Raw genomic sequence first — 22,325 nt, forward strand, 5'->3', positions numbered from 1 at the left:
ATATATAGTTTCAATATATCATATCTTAGTCTTTAAACACCTTTGCAGGTGTGTCTGAGTCAAAGGTAGAAACTGAGGCTGGAGGAGCTTCAACGACTTGACCCAGTTATCCTGTACACAGTGAAGCAGCAGAATTATGACTCTGATCTAGGCTAACTGCAAGTGTTTTGCTAAAGAAAGCACTGCTGTCCCTGTCATTCACCCATTCACTCACTCGCTTTAATAGCTCCTCAACGAGTTGAACACATACGCCATGTCCTGGCAGTAAAGAAATGGGCAGTTATTTTCTCTAAGTCACAGAAGTCAAAGAATTCAAGTTCACAGATCACACATATCAATTCTTATGTGTATACAGTATACAGTTTTATGTATCTTGTGACTAAAGGATCAATGTGACTTGGCATAAATAACAGGCAGAGTAAAAAAGCAAATGTATCAATTAAGCAACTAAATAGGTTTCCCTGACCATTAGTAAGTATTATAATGGGACGTTCTTAAACTTGAACCAGGGATTACTGATTCTAAGAAAATTATAGGCTGTTTTAATGTTCTCAGATATGTTTTAATTTGACAAGACCTGCAGTTAAAATTTGGGAATGGGATATGAACCTTATCACCAGGAGATTTTAAATTCAATTAAAATCCATGAAAAGATAAAAATACAAAATAAAGCTTTAGTTCATGCAGTATTTTCCTACCTTTGTTTGACATTAACAAATTTATTTTGATTTACAAATTTGTCGATTTTCTAATTCTGTTTCAATTCCTGATTAACTTGTGATGGCAATGTATATGTGTGCATACACACATTTCATGTGCTTACTATATTGTTTGACACTGTTCATTTTTGGCAGAAACATTAAAAAACAATTAAAACAATAAACAGCATGGATAAAGCACACAAGAAACATTAAGGAAATAGTAAGTAAACCAGTAGCTTATGAGGTATACACAAATTTCCTGGGATGTTCAGTATAGATCATGAGTAAGCAAGTAGCTTGCTAGATGTGGACAGAATTCCTCAGCTGTATTACATAGAGACAGCATGTGCATAACCTGTAAGACATGCCAAAGATAGAATAGAAATATGATGCAACAAACCAGAGTGTGGCTTATACAGATAGAGACAGAAAGGATGAATTACTCTCATGTCATCTCTGGACAGAGAACTGACCCCTTCCCCCCTCCCCCCGCCACCCTAAATTTGGCGATCCAGAGGTGACACACAGCAGAGGCTCATTCTGGCTCTATCTGTGCTTTACCTACAAAAATCAAATACAACCTATGGCTGTTGAGTAGAGTAAATGGAAAGCCACAGCTGTGGCCAGGTGTACCTAGCCTTACATCTCTGTGAACGAGCAAGTGTGGGCCATTGGGATAGACAGATTTTTTTTGCCTGTGGACCTTCTGTGTCAACCTCAACTCTGTCTGATCCTAGTAATCACACTCAGGGCAGGGTGATTCAGCACGTATGAATGTTGCATCAGTTGGAATTCAGCTGTAGTGGGCTTCTTTTATGCTATGCTTGCATTTATTAGAAATGTGTTAATTACCTCTTCTCGCTCTCCTCATCTCTCATTGTATGTTTTACATCGGTTTAGTAAATTGTGTGATTTGAACATTTTAGTTTTATCGGTGAAGTTTTCGGTCTGTGACCACTGCCTTGCTTGGTGGTGTACCCGGAGGCTACCTTTGAATCAAGGTCAGCTTCCATATGAAGTACTACTCACACAGTTATATCATATTCATTCGTTTTTTTTTCCCCTGAATCTTAGCGACCAGTTTAATCTTAAGAAGTCCATACAGAGTTGGGTTAAGGAATTCTATCCCCCCTTAAACCAAAATTTATTCCTCATGTCAACTGGGTATAGACCAACAGTGGAGGAAAAGTGGAGAAGACCCGGGCTTTGACTCTGTGGTATTTCTAATTCAATTACATTATTGAGAAGCTTTCTGAATAACTATACGTTTAAATAATTTTGTCTATACTTTAAAAAAAAAATGCCATAACACATAACTAAGTTACCAGAAACAACCAAAAAGCGTAAAAGCAGGATGCAAAGAGGGTGTTAGTAAACAAGCTAAATATGAATTATTCTGAGGAAAAAGGAGTTTTCTTCAGCAGCTGGTGTGGGTGATATACTAATTTTATGACAAAGTAAAGAAAAAATAGGAATTATATTGCCAGAAGCATGAAATTTCTAAATAAATGCTCCTTGCAACGTGGATTAATAATTCTGTCAACTTCCAGTCTTATTTTAAATAAGTAAGCATATGTGAAATATATGAGATTATGGTAGTAGGAATTTGCTAGTTGCAAGGGGAAAACCGTATCCAACCAAGGGCCTGGGCGATGTGCTCCCTTTGCCTCACCATTGCTTATACCTGTTAAGTTGTTCTTGAAGCAGATCTAATCTTTGCTCCACTTCCCCATAAGTGAGGTCACTTTCGGTTTCCGAGATCCCCCAGGCAGCTCGCTGGAGCGCTGAGGGGCTTGACTCGTCAGCCTGAGTCTGCGCATGTTCCCAGCTTCTTGTGTCGGCGATATCTGTGGGAAACGCCAAGACGGACATCAACTTCTTCAGGTGCCCCTTTGCATCAGTACACACAGACATCCTCAAGATGAGCAAGAAAGGATCTCAGAGTATAACCCCGGAACCAGAGAGCCAGAGTGATTCGAGGACCTGTCCAGGGGCCACCATCGATGGGCCGCTGAGCCCTACCCTCCTTACCCTGCCTGCCACTTCCTCTGTCCTTTTTCATATGAATAAAAACAAAGAGATGGTCCTGAGCTTTGAATACGATTTTGTCGCAGATTAGAGAGCAGTGATTTTCGCTTCTGGATTTGGGAAGAAAGAACATATCTTGCTCCTGTAGACATACTCGTTTTATTGCCTCGCTTTGTTGAACCTCACAGACACCGCTTTCTATAGGACCAGTGCTCTGACCCCTGAGCTAGGGAGCCTTCTCCTGATACCGGTTTTTACAGAGCAAAGGTTTGTGCCAATCCCCTGAGGTTCAAGTCTATGGGCACCATGTTTCCAACAGCCTTTGCTCACTTCCTGTCTCTGTGTCATATTTTGGTAATTCTTGCAATGTTTCAAATTTCATTACAGATTTGTTGCAGTCATCTATGATGAGTGATTACAACTCCCTAAAGCTCAGAAAATGGTCCGCGCATTCTAGCAATACAGTATTTTTTTTTTTTTAAGATTTTATTTATTTATTTGAGAGAGAGACAGTGAGAGAGGGTATGAAAGGTGAGAAGGTCAGAGGGAAAAGCAGACTCCATGGAGCTGGGAGCCCAATGTGGGAATCCATCCTGGGACTCCAGGAACATGACCTGAGCTGAAGGCAGTTGCTTAACCAACTGAACCACCCAGGCACCCAACAATACAGTATTTTTAAATGAAGGTATTGCACACTGTTTTTAAAGACATAACGTTATGGCACATTTAATAGACTACAGTACAGTGTGAACAAAGAACAAATTTGACTCTTTTTATTGTGACAGTAATTTTTTTTTTCTTTTTTGCAGTTGTCTGGAACAGACCTTGCAATACCTCTCAGGCATCGCTGTATGGCTTCGCCTTGGATTGAAGGTTTTGGGGACTGTTCTCCCAGGATAATTAGCATACTTCGTGATTCAGAGTGAGCCCAGGAAGAGAGCCATGGAAAAGTTCTGACTTTCAGGGGCTTTTCTTAAGCGAACCCAACTCAAAGTAGAGCCATCAAAGATGTCCAGGGTTGATAAAGGTCCTATAGTCCCATGATGCTATTCCATGTTTTTATCTTTCCTTGTAGCTCCTTCTGCACTGTCCTTTCATATATTCATATTAATTTTCAATACACTTTCTTGTGGTTCTTCTATTTAGAATATTTTTATGTTGCTATACTTGGAACATTCCACTTATCTGTTTGAGTCCACTTTTCAAAGGCTCTGAGGGTCTGTTATGTGCCACAGACACTCTGCTAAGTGTGGAAGAATTACAGGCAAAGAAGACCAAGGCCCCACACTTGAAGAATCTGGTAGCAAGGTTCTGATCATTTCTTATACTGCTGATGAATCTCCTTTTAATTTTTGGCTTCTTGTACCATCTGTATTTGCAAGTTATCAATACTGGAGGGCAAATGTAGTCTCTTACTTTTTCTCTCATTTTTATCATACACTTTGATGGCTTTTCTTCTGCTTTCTTACCCTCTACATTTTACATATCCACATAAGAGCTTAAAATGATTTAGGTTTGGAAAATAAAACCCTAGAAAAAATACTAGTGGAATTGGGAGTTTATTTCAGACATAAAGAAGTGACATCTTCTCCTCACTGGGAGGGCTGGTAGGAGGAAAAGAGTATCTAAAACTGGTCTTCATTTTCCATGGAAATAGATTTGAATTACAGAAAGTGATTTGGGTTTGATAGAAAAACTTTTTTTACTTTTTTCTTTTTCTTTTTTTTGGACACTAGCTATGATTAAACACTGACAAAAGTTATGTAAAGTTAAGGAATTTATATCCTCAGCTATTTAAAAAAATGGGTAGAAAGTAACTGATTTGGGAAGATTAGGTATGATTCTAGAAATAGGGAGCAGGATTTGCAGGCTTCTTGCAGTCCCTTCCTTTCCTGCAGTTTCTCCCAAAGTACAGTCAACTCAAAAGCATCCCCTTTCTTCAAGAAACAGAGAAAGTCTCTGTATTCTTTCTTCTATGGTTATGTCTTTACCATTGAATCCACAGAAATTTCTCTAATGAGATGCCTACAATTGCTGCCTCAACTGGGTGAAGCCCTACCAAAGGAATTAGCACCTCCATAGACAGCATTAGAAAAACAGAAGGTCAAGGTTCTCTGTTCTGTAGAAATGGCTATCAGATCTCATAGGGGTTGTTAAGAATTCCAGAATGGTTCTTTGTGATTAAGGAAGTCTTCTTTAGCCTATGGGATCCTGGTGTTTTCTTTTGTCTTTTAAAGGGACAGAATATTTCCTTTTGATTTTACCAAAAACAAAATGAAAATGAACATAGAAAAATGATATTGCTGAATTTTTGAGCAATGTATCAGCAGATTTTCACTGGAAAGTATGACTTATTATTCATAGACTTGTAACTCTGTTCAAAATGAAAAATAACAATATAATGTCTTTTTTTTTTTTTTAGATTTTATTTATTTAGGCAGAGAGAGAGAGAGGAGGAAGCAGGCTCCCTGCTGAGCAGAGAGCCTGATGTGGAGTTTGATCCCAGGACCCTGGGATCATGACCTGAGCCGAAGGCAGAGGCTTTAACCCACTGAGCCACCCAGGTGCCCAACAATACAGGAGGTTTGCAATGTTGGAGCAGCAATCCCAAATATTTGGAACACACATATAATGGTTTGGTGATGCCAATGCTTGTCCCTGTCTAGCCACCTGCTAGCCAGTTACTATAGGAATCTTTAGAGAAGACAGTAAGAATTGGTGAGACGGAAGTTACATATAATGCTCAGAAGTTTTGTGTCAAGAAAGCTTACAGAATTCTGCCTATGCTTAACAGCTCTCTCGTTCACAAATCATATATAATAAATTGATTTTTAAATAACAATGGTGAATCACATGCATGAATTATGTAGGATTATATTCTTTACCACTCTAGAAAAAAAACTGATTATCTTCTCAGCAGAAATGAATAAAATGTAAACTATTAGACAGAAGCTTCCTTGATTATAATTTAATTTTTTATTAAGGTCTGGATATGCACGATTGGCTCGTTTTAACAGCAATATAGAAGAAAAAAGTTCAAAGGGGAAATCCTGGTTAGTGGTCTTAATCAAAATGAACATCCTTGTAGACAGTTTCTAAATATAGCTCAGAAAGAATCTGCACTTGGTTGCCTTGGAAAATGTTGCTATAGTTGCAAGACACATTTCTGGAAATGGATGAAGAGAAAGTAAACTTTTACTGTGCTCTGGGTACACATTTTTTCGAGAGTTAACTTTTTACCTCAATCTAAGTAGGAACAGAATCCACTTAATTTGCTTTTTTTCTTTTCGGTTTTGCCAAAAAGGTGCTCTTCTGTTAAGTGCAGCATGGCAAGTGCAGGAATGTGAGTAAATGAAATTTCCTACTGATTAAACTAAAAGTTGTGGGGATTTAGTAGTTTGCCCTGCAGCTGTTGGAGCTGTACCCTACACAGTATTCAATTTCTTGAACATCCCATAATACATCACCTTAACAAATCATTAAGGGATAAAATTTACCGTGAATGAAGTTTTAGAATTCTCCATTAATTGGTCAGATTAATTAACCAGGTTAACTATGTGTCACACTGGTCAACTCTGTATGACATCAATTATTTTATTCATTTGACATGAATATTTAGCTATGCATTTTCATTCAAGGTAAGGATTTATTATTTGAATAGGGACTGAGTTGTACATTTTTGGAAATTAAAAATTTGTAGATATTAAAATTATTTATTAGGATACTTTTTTTTTTTTTACCCTGCATGAAGAATAGCTAATTAAAAATAATTGGAAGAAGCGGCCAAGAAAAATACAAGATGAAGGGCATGAGAACTCACTGTCAACAAGAGTCATTACAAAGTCAAATAAAGTCCCAAAAATACATCTTTAATGACTTGTCACTTGAGACTCCAAAACTCAAGAAGAAAACAACAAAAGTACTTTAAAAAAAATCGGGTCCACATTCTGCTGACTTTTGGAGACACAGAGATGGTTTAGTGAGCTCTTCAGAACTTCTGACTTCCATAATACAACCTTTTCCTATTTTTAGTACTTCCCAGAATCCGATTTCATAAATAACTAAAATGGGACATTTGGTAATCACATCTAATATTCCATTCTTCCATTGTGATAAATGAGGCACTATTTTCATTCGCTTCATCAAGATTTTAAATTGTCCAGAGAACATTTGCATATATTCTTAGCTTACTCCAACATGGGGTCATGGCAAAAGCTGATTTGGTAGCATAGGGAAAGTAACTCTGGAAAAATGTGAAGCCTAAACATCCTAGATTCAATAAACTACTGTTGTCAGATATAGTCACTTCAAATAATGGTGACAAGGTTAGGTAATATTTATTTACTCTGTGCCAAAATTTTGCTATCTTGCCAGGTCAAGACCATTTTCCTTTTATTTCTGTTATATTCTTTTGATTTTTTTTTTGACTATACATTCTTTTTTTTTTTTTAAAGATTTTATTTATTTATCTGACACACAGAGAGAGATCACAAGTAGGCAGAGAGGCAGGCAGAGAGAGAGAGGAGGAAGCAGGCTTCTTGCTGAGCAGAGAGCCCGATGCGGGGCTCGATCCCAGGACCCTGAGATCATGACCTGAGCCGAAGGCACGGCTTAACCCACTGAGCCACCCAGGCGCCCCTTGACTATACATTCTTTATCTCTATGTTTTTATATATCCATTTGTACATATGCATTTTATATATACATTCAGTGATTAAAAACTTACAAAATAAAATCTATGAGAAACTACTAAACTGAGGGATTTTATTTCAGAGAAAAGTGATTTATGCATGTTACCTTGTTCAATAATGACAATTAGTTGGTTAGAAAATGTTATTCTGTTTGAAAGATGAGCAAGCTGAGCTTAGTGGGGTCTGTCAAGTCACTTATTCAAAGACATAAAGGGAGCAAGTGAACAAAGCAAATAAAGGGAGCCGGGGTTGGAACCCAAGCAGTCTGACCCACACCTGTTCTTGAACCCACCTAAAAAGGTTAGAGTTAATGAGATCTGCAGCTTTAGCTCCCGTTTTGCTGAGTTAATTGTTCCTCCATGTGATAGTTCTTACCTTTTCCTATTTTGCATCCTTTAGACCAAATTTGCATACATTAATCAAACATCATTCTCCAACTCATGCATCTTTTCTACAATAAAACCCATATATTTGTGTATTCCTTCCCATAGAGATGCTAAACAAATGTGTTTAAATGAGTTGGGTAAATGCCCCTAGGGCATTTCTCCCTATTTGCTCATAATTCCTAGAAAACTGAAATTCTTCTGGTGTTTATTGTACTGCTAACATATTGGCCAAGAAAATGACTGGGTTGGGGGTGAGGAGTGGGTACAGAGGTTCTTATACGTATATAAGAATTAACTGGTTAGCTCTCTCGAAATACTCAGTAATCCCGACTCCCTGTCAGAATCGTTACAATAGACCTTCCCACGATGTTCTATGTGGCATTATGCTAAATCTCACTACCACAAAAACCTCTTACGCTATCAATGTTTAGGAATAATTAACACTCTTCCAGATTTACACAAATGCTTTATACCTGACCTGAGATCTGAACTCTGCAAATATTTCATGAAGTTGTAAACAGATTAAATTAACATGTGTGAGTACAGTTCTTTGTGAGAAGGCGCCGTTTCACAATTAGCACCCAAGGGGGACAGTCTGATTCCTGAGAACCTTGATTACCTTTGCAAGAGTGACTTCTTTTATCTATGTGAATTCTTCCTGAGGTGGGCACTGTTTCTTCAAAATTGAGTCCAGCTGCTTTCCCCACTCCTGCAGGAGAATCTGCTATTCCTGAGAAGAGAGGCTTTTGTTCATCATCAATGGAGGAGATGAAAGATGAAGATCTGCTTTTTTTTTCTTCAAAGTGCTTCTTGGAAATTTGATAATGTCTTATGGTATCTATAGAGTCTTCAGGACCATTTTCACTCTTCCCTTTGCCAAAATCTATCAAAAAATATTTTATAGGATAATCAAACATGAGGTTCTATGCATGTTATATTTCCTAACTATATATAAACTACATTTTTAATAGTTATGTTCTTTAAATAACTGTAACAAAGAATTTTCTTTAGGGGCATCTGGGTGGCTCAGTTGGTTAGGTGTCTGCCTTCAGATTGGGTCATGATCCCAGAGTCCTGGGATCAAGTCTCACATCCCTGCATTGGACTCCCTGTTCAGTGGGGAAGCCTGTTTTTCCCTCTCTTTCTGCATGCTCCTCCCCCTGCTTGTGTTCTTTCCCTCTCTTTCTGTCAAATAAACAAGTAAAATCTTTCAAAAAAATAAAAATAAAAAATAATTTTATTTAAAACCACCAGGAAAGATGTTTATTCTCTTTTCCCCATTGAGAATATAGCCACTTAAGGAAAATCTTTTCTTGATTTAAAGACATTAGATTATCTTAATGAAATACACTGTGGTAGAATTAAAAGAATATCTGCAATATTAATAATGTTTACATCTCAGAAAAAAAAACCCATAATTTATAACCTTATTTATACATGCTCATTAGTCAATTGTATTCTTAAAATCTGGTCCACTGTCTCTTTAAGGAAATGAAAAAGGGAGGGAAAAATGTGTCCTTATTCTAAAATATCACGATTATGCAGGCTGTTTGTTTTTAGCGGTATGCCCTCTCATGTGGCAGGCAGTCATGTGTTGCAAAGGTCAAAACCAGAAGCTTCCTTGTAGTAAAGGCTGACGGGATGAATTTCAAACTCAGTTCAGTATATGTAATGGCCTTGACATTCCAGGAAGTTTGGTAGTGTAGCATACTGCAAAGAATATAAAGCTTAAATACAGTAATTAAGGTGGGTTTACCTAATCACATTAAAGCCAATAGTGCATATTGGCTGTTTTATACTGAAATGTCAGGATAATTTTAGCATTGAACGTTGTTTTAGAACATATTTCAGCAGGGAAGACTCAAAAAGACAAATCCCAGAACTTATTTCCATTAGTGTCCTGGGGAGACAATATAATTCTCCATCTGGTAACTGCTAATAACTAACTAACACAACTCCAGAAGGTGTAGTATTTTTTAGAGAAATGGTTAAGATAGTGTCCCCATCTACTCTATGCCTGGTTGTGCTTACTCTATTATTTATAGAAGGCCAAATGAGCTGATTTAAGCCACTCCAGAGAAACTTCCAATTATTTAAAAAATATGTATCATAATTTAAAATATGAGAAGCCAGAAAACAGCCCAAGGTAAAAATGAAGAGAGTTAAAAATCAACTTTATGGGCGCCTGGGTGGCTCAGTGGGTTAGGTATCCAATTCTTGGTTTTAGCTCAAGCCATGGTCTCAGGGCCGTGATATTAAGCCCACATGGAGCTCTGAGTTCAGTGGAGTCTGCTTCAGATTCTCTCCCTCTCCCCTGCCCTCCCCTGATTGTGCCTGTGCACCCGTGCATACACACTCTCTCTCTCTCATATAAATAAAAAATCAGGTTTAGGTGAAATTGTTATTAAGGAGTTAGTTTATATTCTGTCAATTAAATGTAGCAAAAACTGATTGTTTAATTTATTTTCTTTAAAATTTCATACTTGCTCAGTGATTTTACCGTTGCTGAGATCACAGACCTTTCCAGTTTCCCTTCCTTCCTTCCTTCCTTCTTTCCTTTTTTGAGAGAGAGAGAGAGAGAGCGAGGGCACCCCATGCAGGGTTGGATCTCAAGATCCTGACAGATAATGATCTGAGGCAAAACCAAGAGTCAGCTGGCTGCTTAATTGACTGAGCCACCCAAGCACCCCTACCAGTTTCAAGAACTGTGGACACATTGGTTGCTCAGCGTCACTTACATTTCCCCACTCAACCACTAATGTAATTGGCTGTAAATTTTCAGATCAGCATTTCCTTTTCTCTCCAATGTCCCTGGCACAGTCCTCCTTAAACTTCTCAAGTTCATTATTATCATCTCATCCTCTGTTTTCTTTGGTTTTAACTTCTTCCCTCTTGAAAATTTGGTCCACATTCCCGATTTTCTAAACATATCTCATTCCTCAAAAAAGAATCATTTCCAATTTTATGGTAGTAAATGTAAGGGGGAAAAAAGAGAAAAGCTTCACTGTTCTAACTTGTCCTCACACCTGCTTAGTGACTTGCTGCTCCTGAGTACACCTTTGGTGTAGTTTGGGCACCAGTGGGATTTGAATCAGTGCAGGCTTCTCATCTTCCTGAGAATGCCTTTCTTTTAACCACTGCAAGGAGTCCTTTCTATTCAAATGTGAACTGAACTAACCATTACTTCTTATGCCTCCAACCTAAGTATGGAGAGTGCTAACATGGATCTTTGCAAGGAAAGTACATCACAAATTATGCAACCATTTTGTCTTTTTGGCTTGAGAGGTCTTAGGAGTTCTCTGTAGATTTTTCAGTCCTCACACACAGTAAAATGTTCTGTCCTACCTGCCACCTGGGTCTTGCTCGGTCTTTGTTTACTAAGTATGACTTGATTTTGGATGCCAAGGGACAAACTCATCAGTTGAGAGATATTTTTCGGTTGAATTATAACTTGCTGATTACAACTCAGGACAAATATTCACAAAATGTGGTGGATGAGGGATCATGATTTATTCTATAGTAAAATGGAACAGATTACTATATATATATATATATACATATATATATATATATATAAAATAGTCTCTAAAGTCTATAATAAAAATTCCAGGTAAAAGCAGACTCACAAGAGAAGAAGAAAGAGTCTGATATCCTTGAACTGTTCTAATTCATAAGGAGAGTTACTCTACATTTATTTCTGTGTTCATTGCCCCTGGATGATGAGCCAGCTGCTTCCTGGAACCCAGACCACATAGACAGTTTCTTTACTGCAGCCTCGCTGCAGCCATGGTTTTCTATTCTTTATTAGAGAAATCAAAACTTCATATTCTATCACTGAAAATCAAAGTTGAAATGACAATCTATTTGTGGATTAAAAATTGAAACTGCTCAGGGTTAGGCTGGAGGTTAGCTGAGGGAATACATGAAATTAGGCTAAAATGCATTATAATTAGCCTCCAGGTACCTCTAGATTTTGATGACCTGTTCCATTTCTGCCTTCTTCTAGTTAAAGTGAATTATTTGATAGATATTAAATAGTACTAGGTACTGTTTATTCTTGATACCAATTTTTTTCTTAAGGCTATTCTTATCCTAAGTAGAAATAGTATTCTACAGGCAGTAAGGGAAGGGAGTTTTTACTTTTTCCCTTTTGCTGAAAGTCAGATTGTATAATCACTCCTGTTAACCATCATTTTACAAAGAAAAATTTTTGTCTGTTTAATTAAACCTCAAATTTGCTTTCTGATTTAGATGATTTAGCCTTTTTTTTTTTTAAATTCCTTGTTTCTGGAGGTTGACAGTTTACCTCCTCACAATTCTAAAGCATTTGTGATTTACCTTGTGGGTGTCTCTCTGGGTTCAGACTGAATTCAAGAGCACAGGACAAGACTGTCCTGATGGAGTAGTTGACACATCCATCTTAAGAATGATAATATAACATTCCCCAATTTCAAACAATCTAGGAGCAAATGCTTCCTCACTCCATCTTTTATGGAGCCTTTATTTCAGATTAATTACCATTTTTATTTTTCAGACTCAGTAGATAGACCCAAATTTTGGTCAAAGAAAGGCACTTAATGTGTCCTGCCCTGTCAGCATTTGATATTGGATTTCCTACTGGTAACAGTTTTGAAATAAACTGAGCATTTAGGTCCAGAAGCATTAAAAAAAAAGTTATTTCTTTAAAAATTGAGTTCTAAAATAAATTTCTTAATTGATTTCAAATACCTTAGTTCCTCTCTAGCCTCAAGGAATGTTAAAAGGGGACCAATGTCATTTTTCTATACAAATTCAAGATAAAAACATTTAAACTATCTTAAAAAATTAAAGCAAATTACATTTATGTATCACTAAAGTGGATATTAAAAGCTAAGTATTATTTGTTATTGGAGAAGATGTTCCTAAGAGATGCCAAAGTATAATACCAACATATTTAAGGCTTAAATTAATAGAATTAAACCACTTTTATTACATAAAAGTAGGTTCAACAATGTATATATTTACTCCATACTTCAATAATTTTCACACTACTATACTACTGTGATACTGCATTTTCTGTCCATAGAAAGAGTTGTCCAGAATATTCCAAGTATTTGGTCACGAAAACCCTACTGGTTAAAAGATACATATGTGTGTATGTGTGTGTATCTTATGTGTTATTATACATGCTATTATACTATTATATATTATACATAATATATTAGTATATACTATTATATACTAATATATATACTAATATATTATGTATAATATATAATAGTATAATAGCATAATAGCATATATATTAGTATATAATAGTATATACTAATATATTATGTATAATATATAATAGTTTAATAGCATAAACTGTACACAACATAAAATCTTAAATATTATTCCTATCACCCAATGAATGAATCATATTGACATACTCTGAAGTAAGTACAGTCCAACTTTGAAGACTACTTAGAGACAACTTGTTTGGCATTTTCCAAATGAGTCTACCTCATTTACTTCTGTTCTGCCCAACCATTTTATTTTATTTTATTTTCAAAGATTTATTTATTTGACAGACAGATATCACAAGTAGACAGAGCAGCAGGCAGAGAGAGAGGGAGGAGCAGGCTCCCTGCTGAACAGAGAGCCCGACGGGGGCTCGATCCCAGGATCCTGGGATCATGACCTGAGTCAAAGGCAGAGGCTTTAACCCACTAAGCCACCCAGGCGCCCCTGCCCAACCATATTAATAAATCCTTAACAAAGGCCACTAAATAGGTCACTGAAGCATCATTTTTGTTCTTCACTTTCTGAAACAATGACTTTACTTCCATCTCAGGAACTGTAGGACCTCTTTCTACAATGGCCTTAGTTAAGTTGGGCAGTTCCAGGACACCTCCAGTACAGAATTTGAAGAAAGAAAAGAACTACTTGAAGATTAAACGAATAAACAAACAACAAGAGGTCCTCAAACTCACAGCTAAACTAACAACTTTCTCTTGTTGAGAAGTAGGTTTATTTCTTCAGAAGAAATGGGAAGCTCATGAGGACAAGGCAACTTCATCAACAAATTAATTTTAAGAGATAAGTGATCCACAATGCTAACTTCTATTTTGTTCAAGTCAGCTTGCCAGAGATTCTATGTACCTTTTTTTTTTAAATGTATCTTTTTGAATGTAAGCTCCTTAACAATGTGTAGCTGGCATGATTGGAAGGGGTGGGAGGTGGTAAGGATTGAAGCCTGAAGAGTTCTGGTGCCTTGAGTAGGTAGTGAGTGGCAGTGTAGGACTCAGCCTTTGTCTGTTTCCACAACCAGTCCATATGTTCTTCTCTCTGGTTCTTGATGCCTCTGCTAAGTGATTCACAGTCATCAGCACTCTTGGTTGTCTGCTTTCAAGGCAGTGTTTCACATGAGCAGTAAACTAACTAAAATAATCAATGCACTGCATGAGCAGCTTTTAGTTTATGTACCCCATAGCATTTAGCATCAATAATTTTCTGAAAGTTCTTTGTTCTTTATATTTATGTATGTGTTTTTCTCCTATAATTGATTCTACATCAAGATATGTATAGAATGAGTGTTCTGCCTTTAGAACATTAAATTGGGGCAATGGGGACTAGATTGTTTCCAGCAAATTTATATACTTGCTGTAGCACCATGGAGTCCTGACGACTAGAATTGGTTCTCAAATTCTGGATGACTGGAGTTAATTGTGTCTTCACATTGCCAAAATCATGCTTACTCATTGACACACCAGGAAACTTCAAAGAGCTACAGGCAGGCAGATCCCTTACTATGTATACTTTATATAAAATAAGTCTCATAGACTAAGTCTGTGATTAAAGAAAAGTTTTCAGAATCAATAGAAATGTCTAGTTGCATGAGCACAACACATTGTGATATGGTCTCAGGGCCTTATCAGGAGATAAAAACATTAGATTATTTAGCTTGAGAATAAAGAAAATAAACAAGATTGAAAGGAGATTTAATAAATCTTCAAGTGTACCTGGAACATTATCGTGTAGACAACATTTTCAAGTTGTTCTTCATATTCAGCGAGAAAAAAATAAGAGATTAACTTTAGGATAAGAGATTTTGATTAAGCCTACAGAAGAACAGCTTGAGAGTAATGGTTCTGATTTTAGAAAAAGTTACCAAGAGAATAGTGAAAGACACTGCAGAAATAAATTATCACCTATTTGAGTGGTTTATTGTTCCGTAATCAGCCAGAGGACTCAACAATTAGCCCAATTCAACAAATATGTATCAACCGTTCTTTGTTAAAGGAATCTGCAGTTTGATAGAGAAAAAGGACAATAAATATTAACCACTGTGCGGGCAAGGCTGCATATTTGGGGACATCTAGAGAAGAATTCACATTGAAGAGCATCTCTCTACTTGCTAGATAAGATGCTGCCCAATTCATGAATTGCTTATAAAGCCAATTACATTTTAGAAAAAGAGGTTATGTCGAATATATCATTGAAGATTAACCATGACAAGAAAAAGGTAATTTTGGTTGACAGAAAAGTGGTGTGGTGTGGTGCATGGGCCTGTGTTTGACAATAAGAGATAAATTCTGAGTAAAGGAATGATATAAGTAAAAAGGCAGAAATGATTTACTTGGAAGAGAAGGCAGTTTAGTTTACTGGAAGTGTAGAGGAAGCTGAAGCTAGTAGATGAGCTGCCCTAGGGAGAGAATTCAGAGAGAAAGGGGCCAAAGACAGAACTTGGATGAAGTCAAAAGGAGAAAGAGAATCAAAAGGAAGATGCTTGAATTCTATTCATTGACTGATTCACTTTTTCAACAAATATTTGCTGAATACTTGTTACGAGACAAGCACTAAAGTTACAGGTAACTAAATAATTCCCATCTCCATGGAGTTTAGAGTCTAGGGGCAAACAACATTGATTACATAATGATGCAAATGGACACAAAAGTACAACTGGAATTAATGCTGCAAAATAGAGGAGCTGTTGGGAGAACAACAGGTTAGGGTGGTTGAGGGAAGGGGAAGTCCTTGGAGGATAAGTCCTTTAAATATGTGCATGACATAAACATAAATGCATTTAGAAAAAATAAAATCACCAGTGGTCCAGTGTAAGGAATAGATGAGAGAGGAGCAGGCCAGATGTGAGAGGTGAGTTAAGATGTTCTTTCACTATTCCAGGTGATAAATTAGGGTAGCTTGGACCAGAGTTGTGGCTAAGAAGATAGAGAGAAGTGAACCCAAAAGGACCTAGTTTGAAGACTAAATGAATATATATTGGAGAAGCAATAACGCGATTTGTTGCCAAGAGTTGATGGAGAGGTTGAAAAAAGGTGATCACTTAGATAGAATAGCTGTCTAGATAGCTGGTTTGTGCAATTGATTGGGTGGTGGTTCCATTTAGAGACATGGCAACTCATGAAGAGACTGGTTTCCAGAGGGACTTCATGATTTCAATTTGGGAAATTTTGAGTTTGAGCTGCCTTTGAGATTTCAAGTTAGCTTAACAGGCAGTTGGATATATGAAATTGAAGCTCAAATGGTCTGAGATTAAAATGTAAATATTCACATCTCTTATGTGAGAATATAATTAAACAATATAAATGAGATCACCCAGGAAAACGTTTGAATGTTTGTACAGAATGAGGAAAGAGGAGGCCTAGGGTCACACCTTGAGAAATTCTAATAACTAATAACTGGTTTAGAAGATAATGATCCTGTAATTCTCTTCAGGGAATTACTGAGCATTAGAAGGAAATTTGGAAGAATGCAGTATCACAGATGCCAAGAGAAGAGTATTCAAGAAAACAAGGGGACTTTTCTGCTGAGAGCCAGATAAGGTTTAGACTAGAATACTTGTTGGATCAGCGTGGGGTAAGAGTGGAGACTTCTTCAGGAAAACCTTCTCTTATCTCCCCAAGCACAATTAAATATACCTTCATCTGGATTTCCGTTGAGGTATGAGGTTATTCTGTTACACACCTGCTGTTTTTATTCAAAATTACAAAGGGTGTTCCATTTCCCTTCCTATGGAAGATAGGGGCTATTTTTACACAATTAGTTCCTCAGAAATCGAAGTTCTTTAAAAATGTGAAATGTTAAATATTCGTTGAATACATGAGTAAAACATAAAGAATAGTTAGAGGGGGAGAAAAACCCAGAAAGGACAGTAAGTGGCAACTCTGTCAGAGTGTAAGGATGAAGAGATCTATCAAATACCATCTTCGTCCACGTCATACATGTGAAAGGACAGAGCACTCAGGCTGCAACAAGGGTCCTCCCTCCAAAACATTCTGTTTAGGAGCCCAAGTGTAGTTATTCAACTGCGATTAATTGGTCTCCTTTTTAAATTTTTCTCTTTTTTCTTTTTTTAACCAACCTACACTATATCTCTATCTGTGATGTCTCTGTAGATATCAGATGGCTTTGCTGAATGACATAGTTAAGAGCTATGGATAAGTAACCCTATCTTTAGGTCCTAGAAAAAGCAAAGGGTTTGCTTGTCTAAAACCTGAATGAAACTCACCCTTGAAATCAGTAGTAAATGAGCATCTAGTAAGAAAAGCTAATAACCACATGTTGTACATTTAAACTTTAGAAATAAAATGAATTACCTTTGTCTCCCTCACTATCAAATGAGAATTTCCTTCTTCGTAGTTTATAGTTGTCTCCTTCAGAATCATTCACGGACTGTGATCGTAGTAAGAGATCAGCCTTTGTTAATGGACATGAAGATAAAATGGAAGATTATTCAATTTGAACATAATGTATTGTCAGTAAGTTCTTTACTATTTCACATCATTTCCACCACTTGAGACTTAATTATTAGATTGCAGGCAAACAGCTACAATCCTTTGCTTCCTGGTTGTCTAAATTATAAAATGGACTGATAGAATAATTCTAGTAGTTTCACCATCTGATAAGGAAATCATAGTTGTAGAAGTTATTTATCAGAAGTGTTTGGGGATAATTTGTCAACATTTAGAGACAACGTATTCTTTCATGTGGAATGTATTTTATGTAACTTGGTAAAGTTAAAATAAAAATAATAATTAAAAATTGCAGAATCTGTATTACCACAGAGAAAAAAAGTAAAAGTTAATTACAACTAGCTTGATGATGTTTAAATACATGGTAATGATCGCAAAGTTAAATTTCACAACAATAAATATAAGGTTAAATTCAATGAACACTGTGCTTTAGGCATTTTATTATTTTGTTATTGTATTCCCTATTTTTGTATTCCCCATTATTGTTTCCCAGTTCTTCCTTCTTTCCTCTCTGGAAAATATCATTCTTGTAATAAAAATGGAAGCTCCCAAATAAGTAAAACCAATGGAAGTGCCTGTTTTATTTGGTAGCTGCTTAAACTTTTTATGTAAAGAAGTTATCTTGTTGTTTTTTAGGGCAAAATCAGAATGAAGTTGGTCACATGAAACCGAGATCTTAATAAAGTACTGAATTCATTAAAAAAATGTGCATTTGATAACTTGAACCTCTTATCAACTAGATATTTTTCAACTTCTCAGTATTTTGAAAAGAAGCAATTATCTGAGTTGATGCTTCAGGTTATTAAATGGTACCCTGGTGACTTTACAAGCTTATCCTCTTTCAGTCTTTCACAGTAGCTGGGAATGACTGTAACTCTGGGAGTATAAAACTACTACCTTTTACCTAACTATTGGCTTGAGGATTTTTTCTCCCAGAGAGCATATTAGTCAGCATTGAAAAAAACAAAAAAACAAAAAAAAACACTTGAAAGTGTCAAAATCCCCAACATTTGGTTTCTGGCAAAAAGCTATTTAGAATCAGAGCTGGGGTAATGGGGTTTTGGGGAAAAATTGGGAGGAATAAAACTAGTGGTAAATTGTAGGCTGCAATTCTGTATTCTTAAAATAGTGATAAGTCATAAAGACACATTTTCATAGTAGAAGAGAGTGAGGGTTACAAGAGTTACACTAATTTTGATTCGGGTTGAAGCCTGATTAATTTATACCTCTTGATTCGGATATTGTGTGACATGCAGACCTAAACTTGAATGTGTTTAATTTTTTCCATTATTATTGAAGAAACCTTGCTAACCAGTATGTGAGGTAAATAATAGCTGGGAGAATATTTTAACCCCCGTGTAAAACAAGCTCTTCTAGTTGACTTTCACCAGCCTAGGATGACCCATTTCCTACAAAGAACTGGTATACACGGTATAAACCAAGTCTATTTCAAATCCAGTGTGTCAACCAAGATTTCCTGAAAGGTCAAATTTAATTGACCTCCTTAAAGTTATTCAGTATATTTGAAAATAATTAGAGGGAATTCCTTCCCTCTAATTTATAAATTTCAACATGAAGTTGGCTTTTCCAATTAAGGATTGGTAAAGTTTTGTTACATTTTGCTTGATCTTTCAGAAGTATTTTGGTGATCCAAGAATAAAATAAAATGTCGTAAGTATAAAAATAAGCAAACTGTTAACATATACCTTTGCACTTTCATGTCTTAGGTTAAAAGTCAACTCTAGGTTTGTGAGAAAATGATCAGAAAACTCAGGGTACATATCCAAAACTTCTAACAAGTCTTCTCTCTGGATCTTATGCAAGTCACAGTATGTGAGAGCTCTCACATCTGCGTTAGACTTTCCAGGTTTAGCATAAAGATGAACCATTTCTCCAAATATATCGTTTTTTCCTAAAAAAAAAAAAAAGAGGTAAAAGGAGTTTGAACTTAATGTTTTCTTCCTAAAAGTACAAGGGGACCACTGACCAATCCTTGGACCAAGGACTTCAAATGGAAAATCCCATGGCCAACAGACACTTGGGCAGCAAAATTCCAGTATACTCTACTGACTGCCTCAGTCACGTCTGTTTGCTGAGTGGAATTTACCTCTTAACATACTGGTCTTGGTATAATTCCCATTATTTCTGGTTTTTATTCTTTGGCCAAGCTTCTAGAAATGCAGCAAACATGATTTTAGTCTGCTCTTCCCTGTATGGCTAGCAAAGGGTCTTGCCATATAGTAGGTGCGGTTTAAATTTGTCAATCGAAGAATTTGAAAAAGGTGGCAGTGGGTCAGATTCACAAACTTTCTATCTCAGGATGGTCTGGTCCAAGCACGGGGGTAGAGTGGAATGTTTTCAACACTAAGAGAACTAGGAGTATAATTTGAACATATCTTGTTCCCTTTAGTAAACACTTTTAGATTTGCTCTTGATGAATTTGTGCAATTGTTTAATAAATCTAGTCTTATTTATAGTCTTGCCTTTTTACCAAATGGCCTTTATTCTCCAAGTGTGTCCTTGTTTTCTTGCCAAACTGAGATTATTTCAGTATCCGGCTTCTGATGGGTCTGCCTCATCTCCTCAGCCTAGTCACATGCCACCTGCTTTTCCAGGATTTGTTCAATAATGAGGATGACGACAGCAACAACAAATGCTTATTAAGATTTAAGTAGGTGCCAGGCATTGTGTAAAATGCTTAGGTGAATTATCTCATTTAATCCCTAAAATAACCTCATAAAGAAATTGCTATTTATTATCTAAATATTATGGCTATGGAAAGAAGATTAAAGAGGTAAACTGATTAGGTCAAGGTCACCTACTTAGGTGGGTGAAGGGAAGGAGAGAGTGTCCATGATTAAATCCCTTACATTATGACTCTAGTCAAAATTTTTTCACACTTGGTATGTTTAATCTCCTCCCAATATTTTACCTGAATGTCATGGCCATTCAGATTTTTCTGTCTCTGAATGTCAAGACACTTAAAAATTAAGGAATACATGCTTAATAATTACTGATAAATTATTGATCATATGACTTCTAAAGATCGTCAGTGGTAGTGTAAATGGTCCTTTCTTATGTATATCATGAAGCTTTTTCAGATTTAGAAAAAAACTTTCTGGAAACGCTACGTGAGTGTTTGATGGACCAGGTTATATATACCTGACTATGGAAACTATCAAAGAGTTTTAAACAATAAAATTCCAATTGGTCAAAAATATCTGTAATGTTCCTATTTTAAATGTGAACTTAATGGGGAGAAATCAGAGCATATCTCTATGACAGAAATTGATATGGGAGATAATACATTACCTTTTTTTATATAAATACTTCACTTCAAACATGGAATGAATAATCATAACTTGTGAGGATTTTAGGTGCAGATTTATATGGAAATGGGGACAGAAAAAAAGATTCTTGAAATTCTTTAGTTTTAAAACTTCAGTGTAGATATTATTAAAGAAAAGCTCTCAATTAAATTCAGCATGAGCTTTGCATTTTAATTAGTTTACATGACTGTAACTGAGCATAAACTAAGCCAGTCAGTGTGTACTGCTTAACTACACTTTAAAATTACTTTTTTTTATAAGGCAGGTGGGCTTATTACCTCCCAGTAGAAGCTGGGGCAGGCTGATTCTAAGATCAGGAATGCAATGAAGCATGCTTCTTTCCTGGCAACGTATAGAGCAAAATATTAAGGCCAAACCTGGTGGAAGTCCAAGTTTATTATGTAGTTGCCTCCTGATTTATGTTTTTATTCTTTGTCTGCTTATTGAATTGTAAACCAAACTGTGTGTTTTGTCAATTTGGGGTTTAAAGAAAACTGTCACTATAACAAAATTATTAAGATATATAGGAATTACTCAAACTTTTTCATCCCGTGCTAGGTCATACTCTGGTTCTACACAACAGCAAAGAAAACAGACAACATCCTTGTCCTTTTTTGGATGTTAACATCAAGAATCTAGTGAAAGGAAATTGCTGATCATTTTTTTCAAATCGTTGATCATGGTCATTATTTAAATGGACCTAGATTTAATCCACAGGAAAACAAAGAAGTGCCTATATTCTCAACTATTGGGGGTGGGTGTTCCCTTGGGAGGAGTGAGGCTTAAACCTCCTGCTGGGGAGAAAAACTGATCTTTCTGCTCCTTTCCTCTTTCACACTGTTCTAATATTCCAAAGAAATCCTACAAGTTCACACTGACTAAATTTGGTTTTGAAGAGACAGATTGGACAGATGGACTTTCTTTTGCACCCAAACCGGTTTAATTTACTAGTGAATTTAATCTCCTCATCACCTTTATCCCTGACTGCTAAGTTCATAGCTCTCTATATGACTTAGGTAAGGATTCATATAATTCCATTCAATGGGATACAGCAGGTAAAAGTGAAGAGCGAATAGATGAAATTTATTTATGAAATTTAGTTCATGACAAGGCATTGGCAGATACTAGCAAGAACCTTACAATGTATACATTTATTTAAGGTGTTAAGGGATCCACATGAATCCAAGGTTCTCCAACACAAGAAGAAAAATGTTGACTGTTTTCATATATTTGGCCTCAAACACTTAAGTAGCTGCCAAGAACTAAAGAGAGTCATGGAAGTATTTACATACCAGAGAAAAAGTGAGATAGTCATGAAAACATGCTTTCTGCAAGGTCAGTTTGACTTGGATTGAATTTTAAATAAATTAAAATGACCCATCATTCTTAAATAGTACTGACAAATAAATGGATCCATCCTGTTTCCTATCATTTTAAGCTACATATTGCCCCA

At 36.3% G+C, this 22,325-nt stretch overlaps 1 protein-coding gene across 2 annotated transcripts in view; it reads right to left on the bottom strand.

The window, feature by feature from the left end:
• KCNH7 (potassium voltage-gated channel subfamily H member 7) overlaps nt 1-22,325 on the bottom strand; it is a 496,127-nt gene that overhangs the window by 13,558 nt on the left and 460,244 nt on the right. For both annotated transcript variants that reach the window (XM_046018072.1, XM_046018071.1), the window contains exons 11-14: nt 19,250-19,455; nt 17,388-17,487; nt 8,426-8,689; nt 2,386-2,548 (exon numbers count right to left, since the gene is read on the bottom strand). In XM_046018072.1, coding sequence (XP_045874028.1) covers nt 2,386-2,548; nt 8,426-8,689; nt 17,388-17,487; nt 19,250-19,455 — 733 coding nt within the window. The remainder of the gene's footprint in view (nt 1-2,385; nt 2,549-8,425; nt 8,690-17,387; nt 17,488-19,249; nt 19,456-22,325) is intronic.

This window comes from Meles meles, chromosome 9 (genome assembly GCF_922984935.1).
Source record: "Meles meles chromosome 9, mMelMel3.1 paternal haplotype, whole genome shotgun sequence".
In the NCBI taxonomy this organism is placed as follows: Eukaryota; Metazoa; Chordata; class Mammalia; order Carnivora; family Mustelidae; genus Meles; species Meles meles.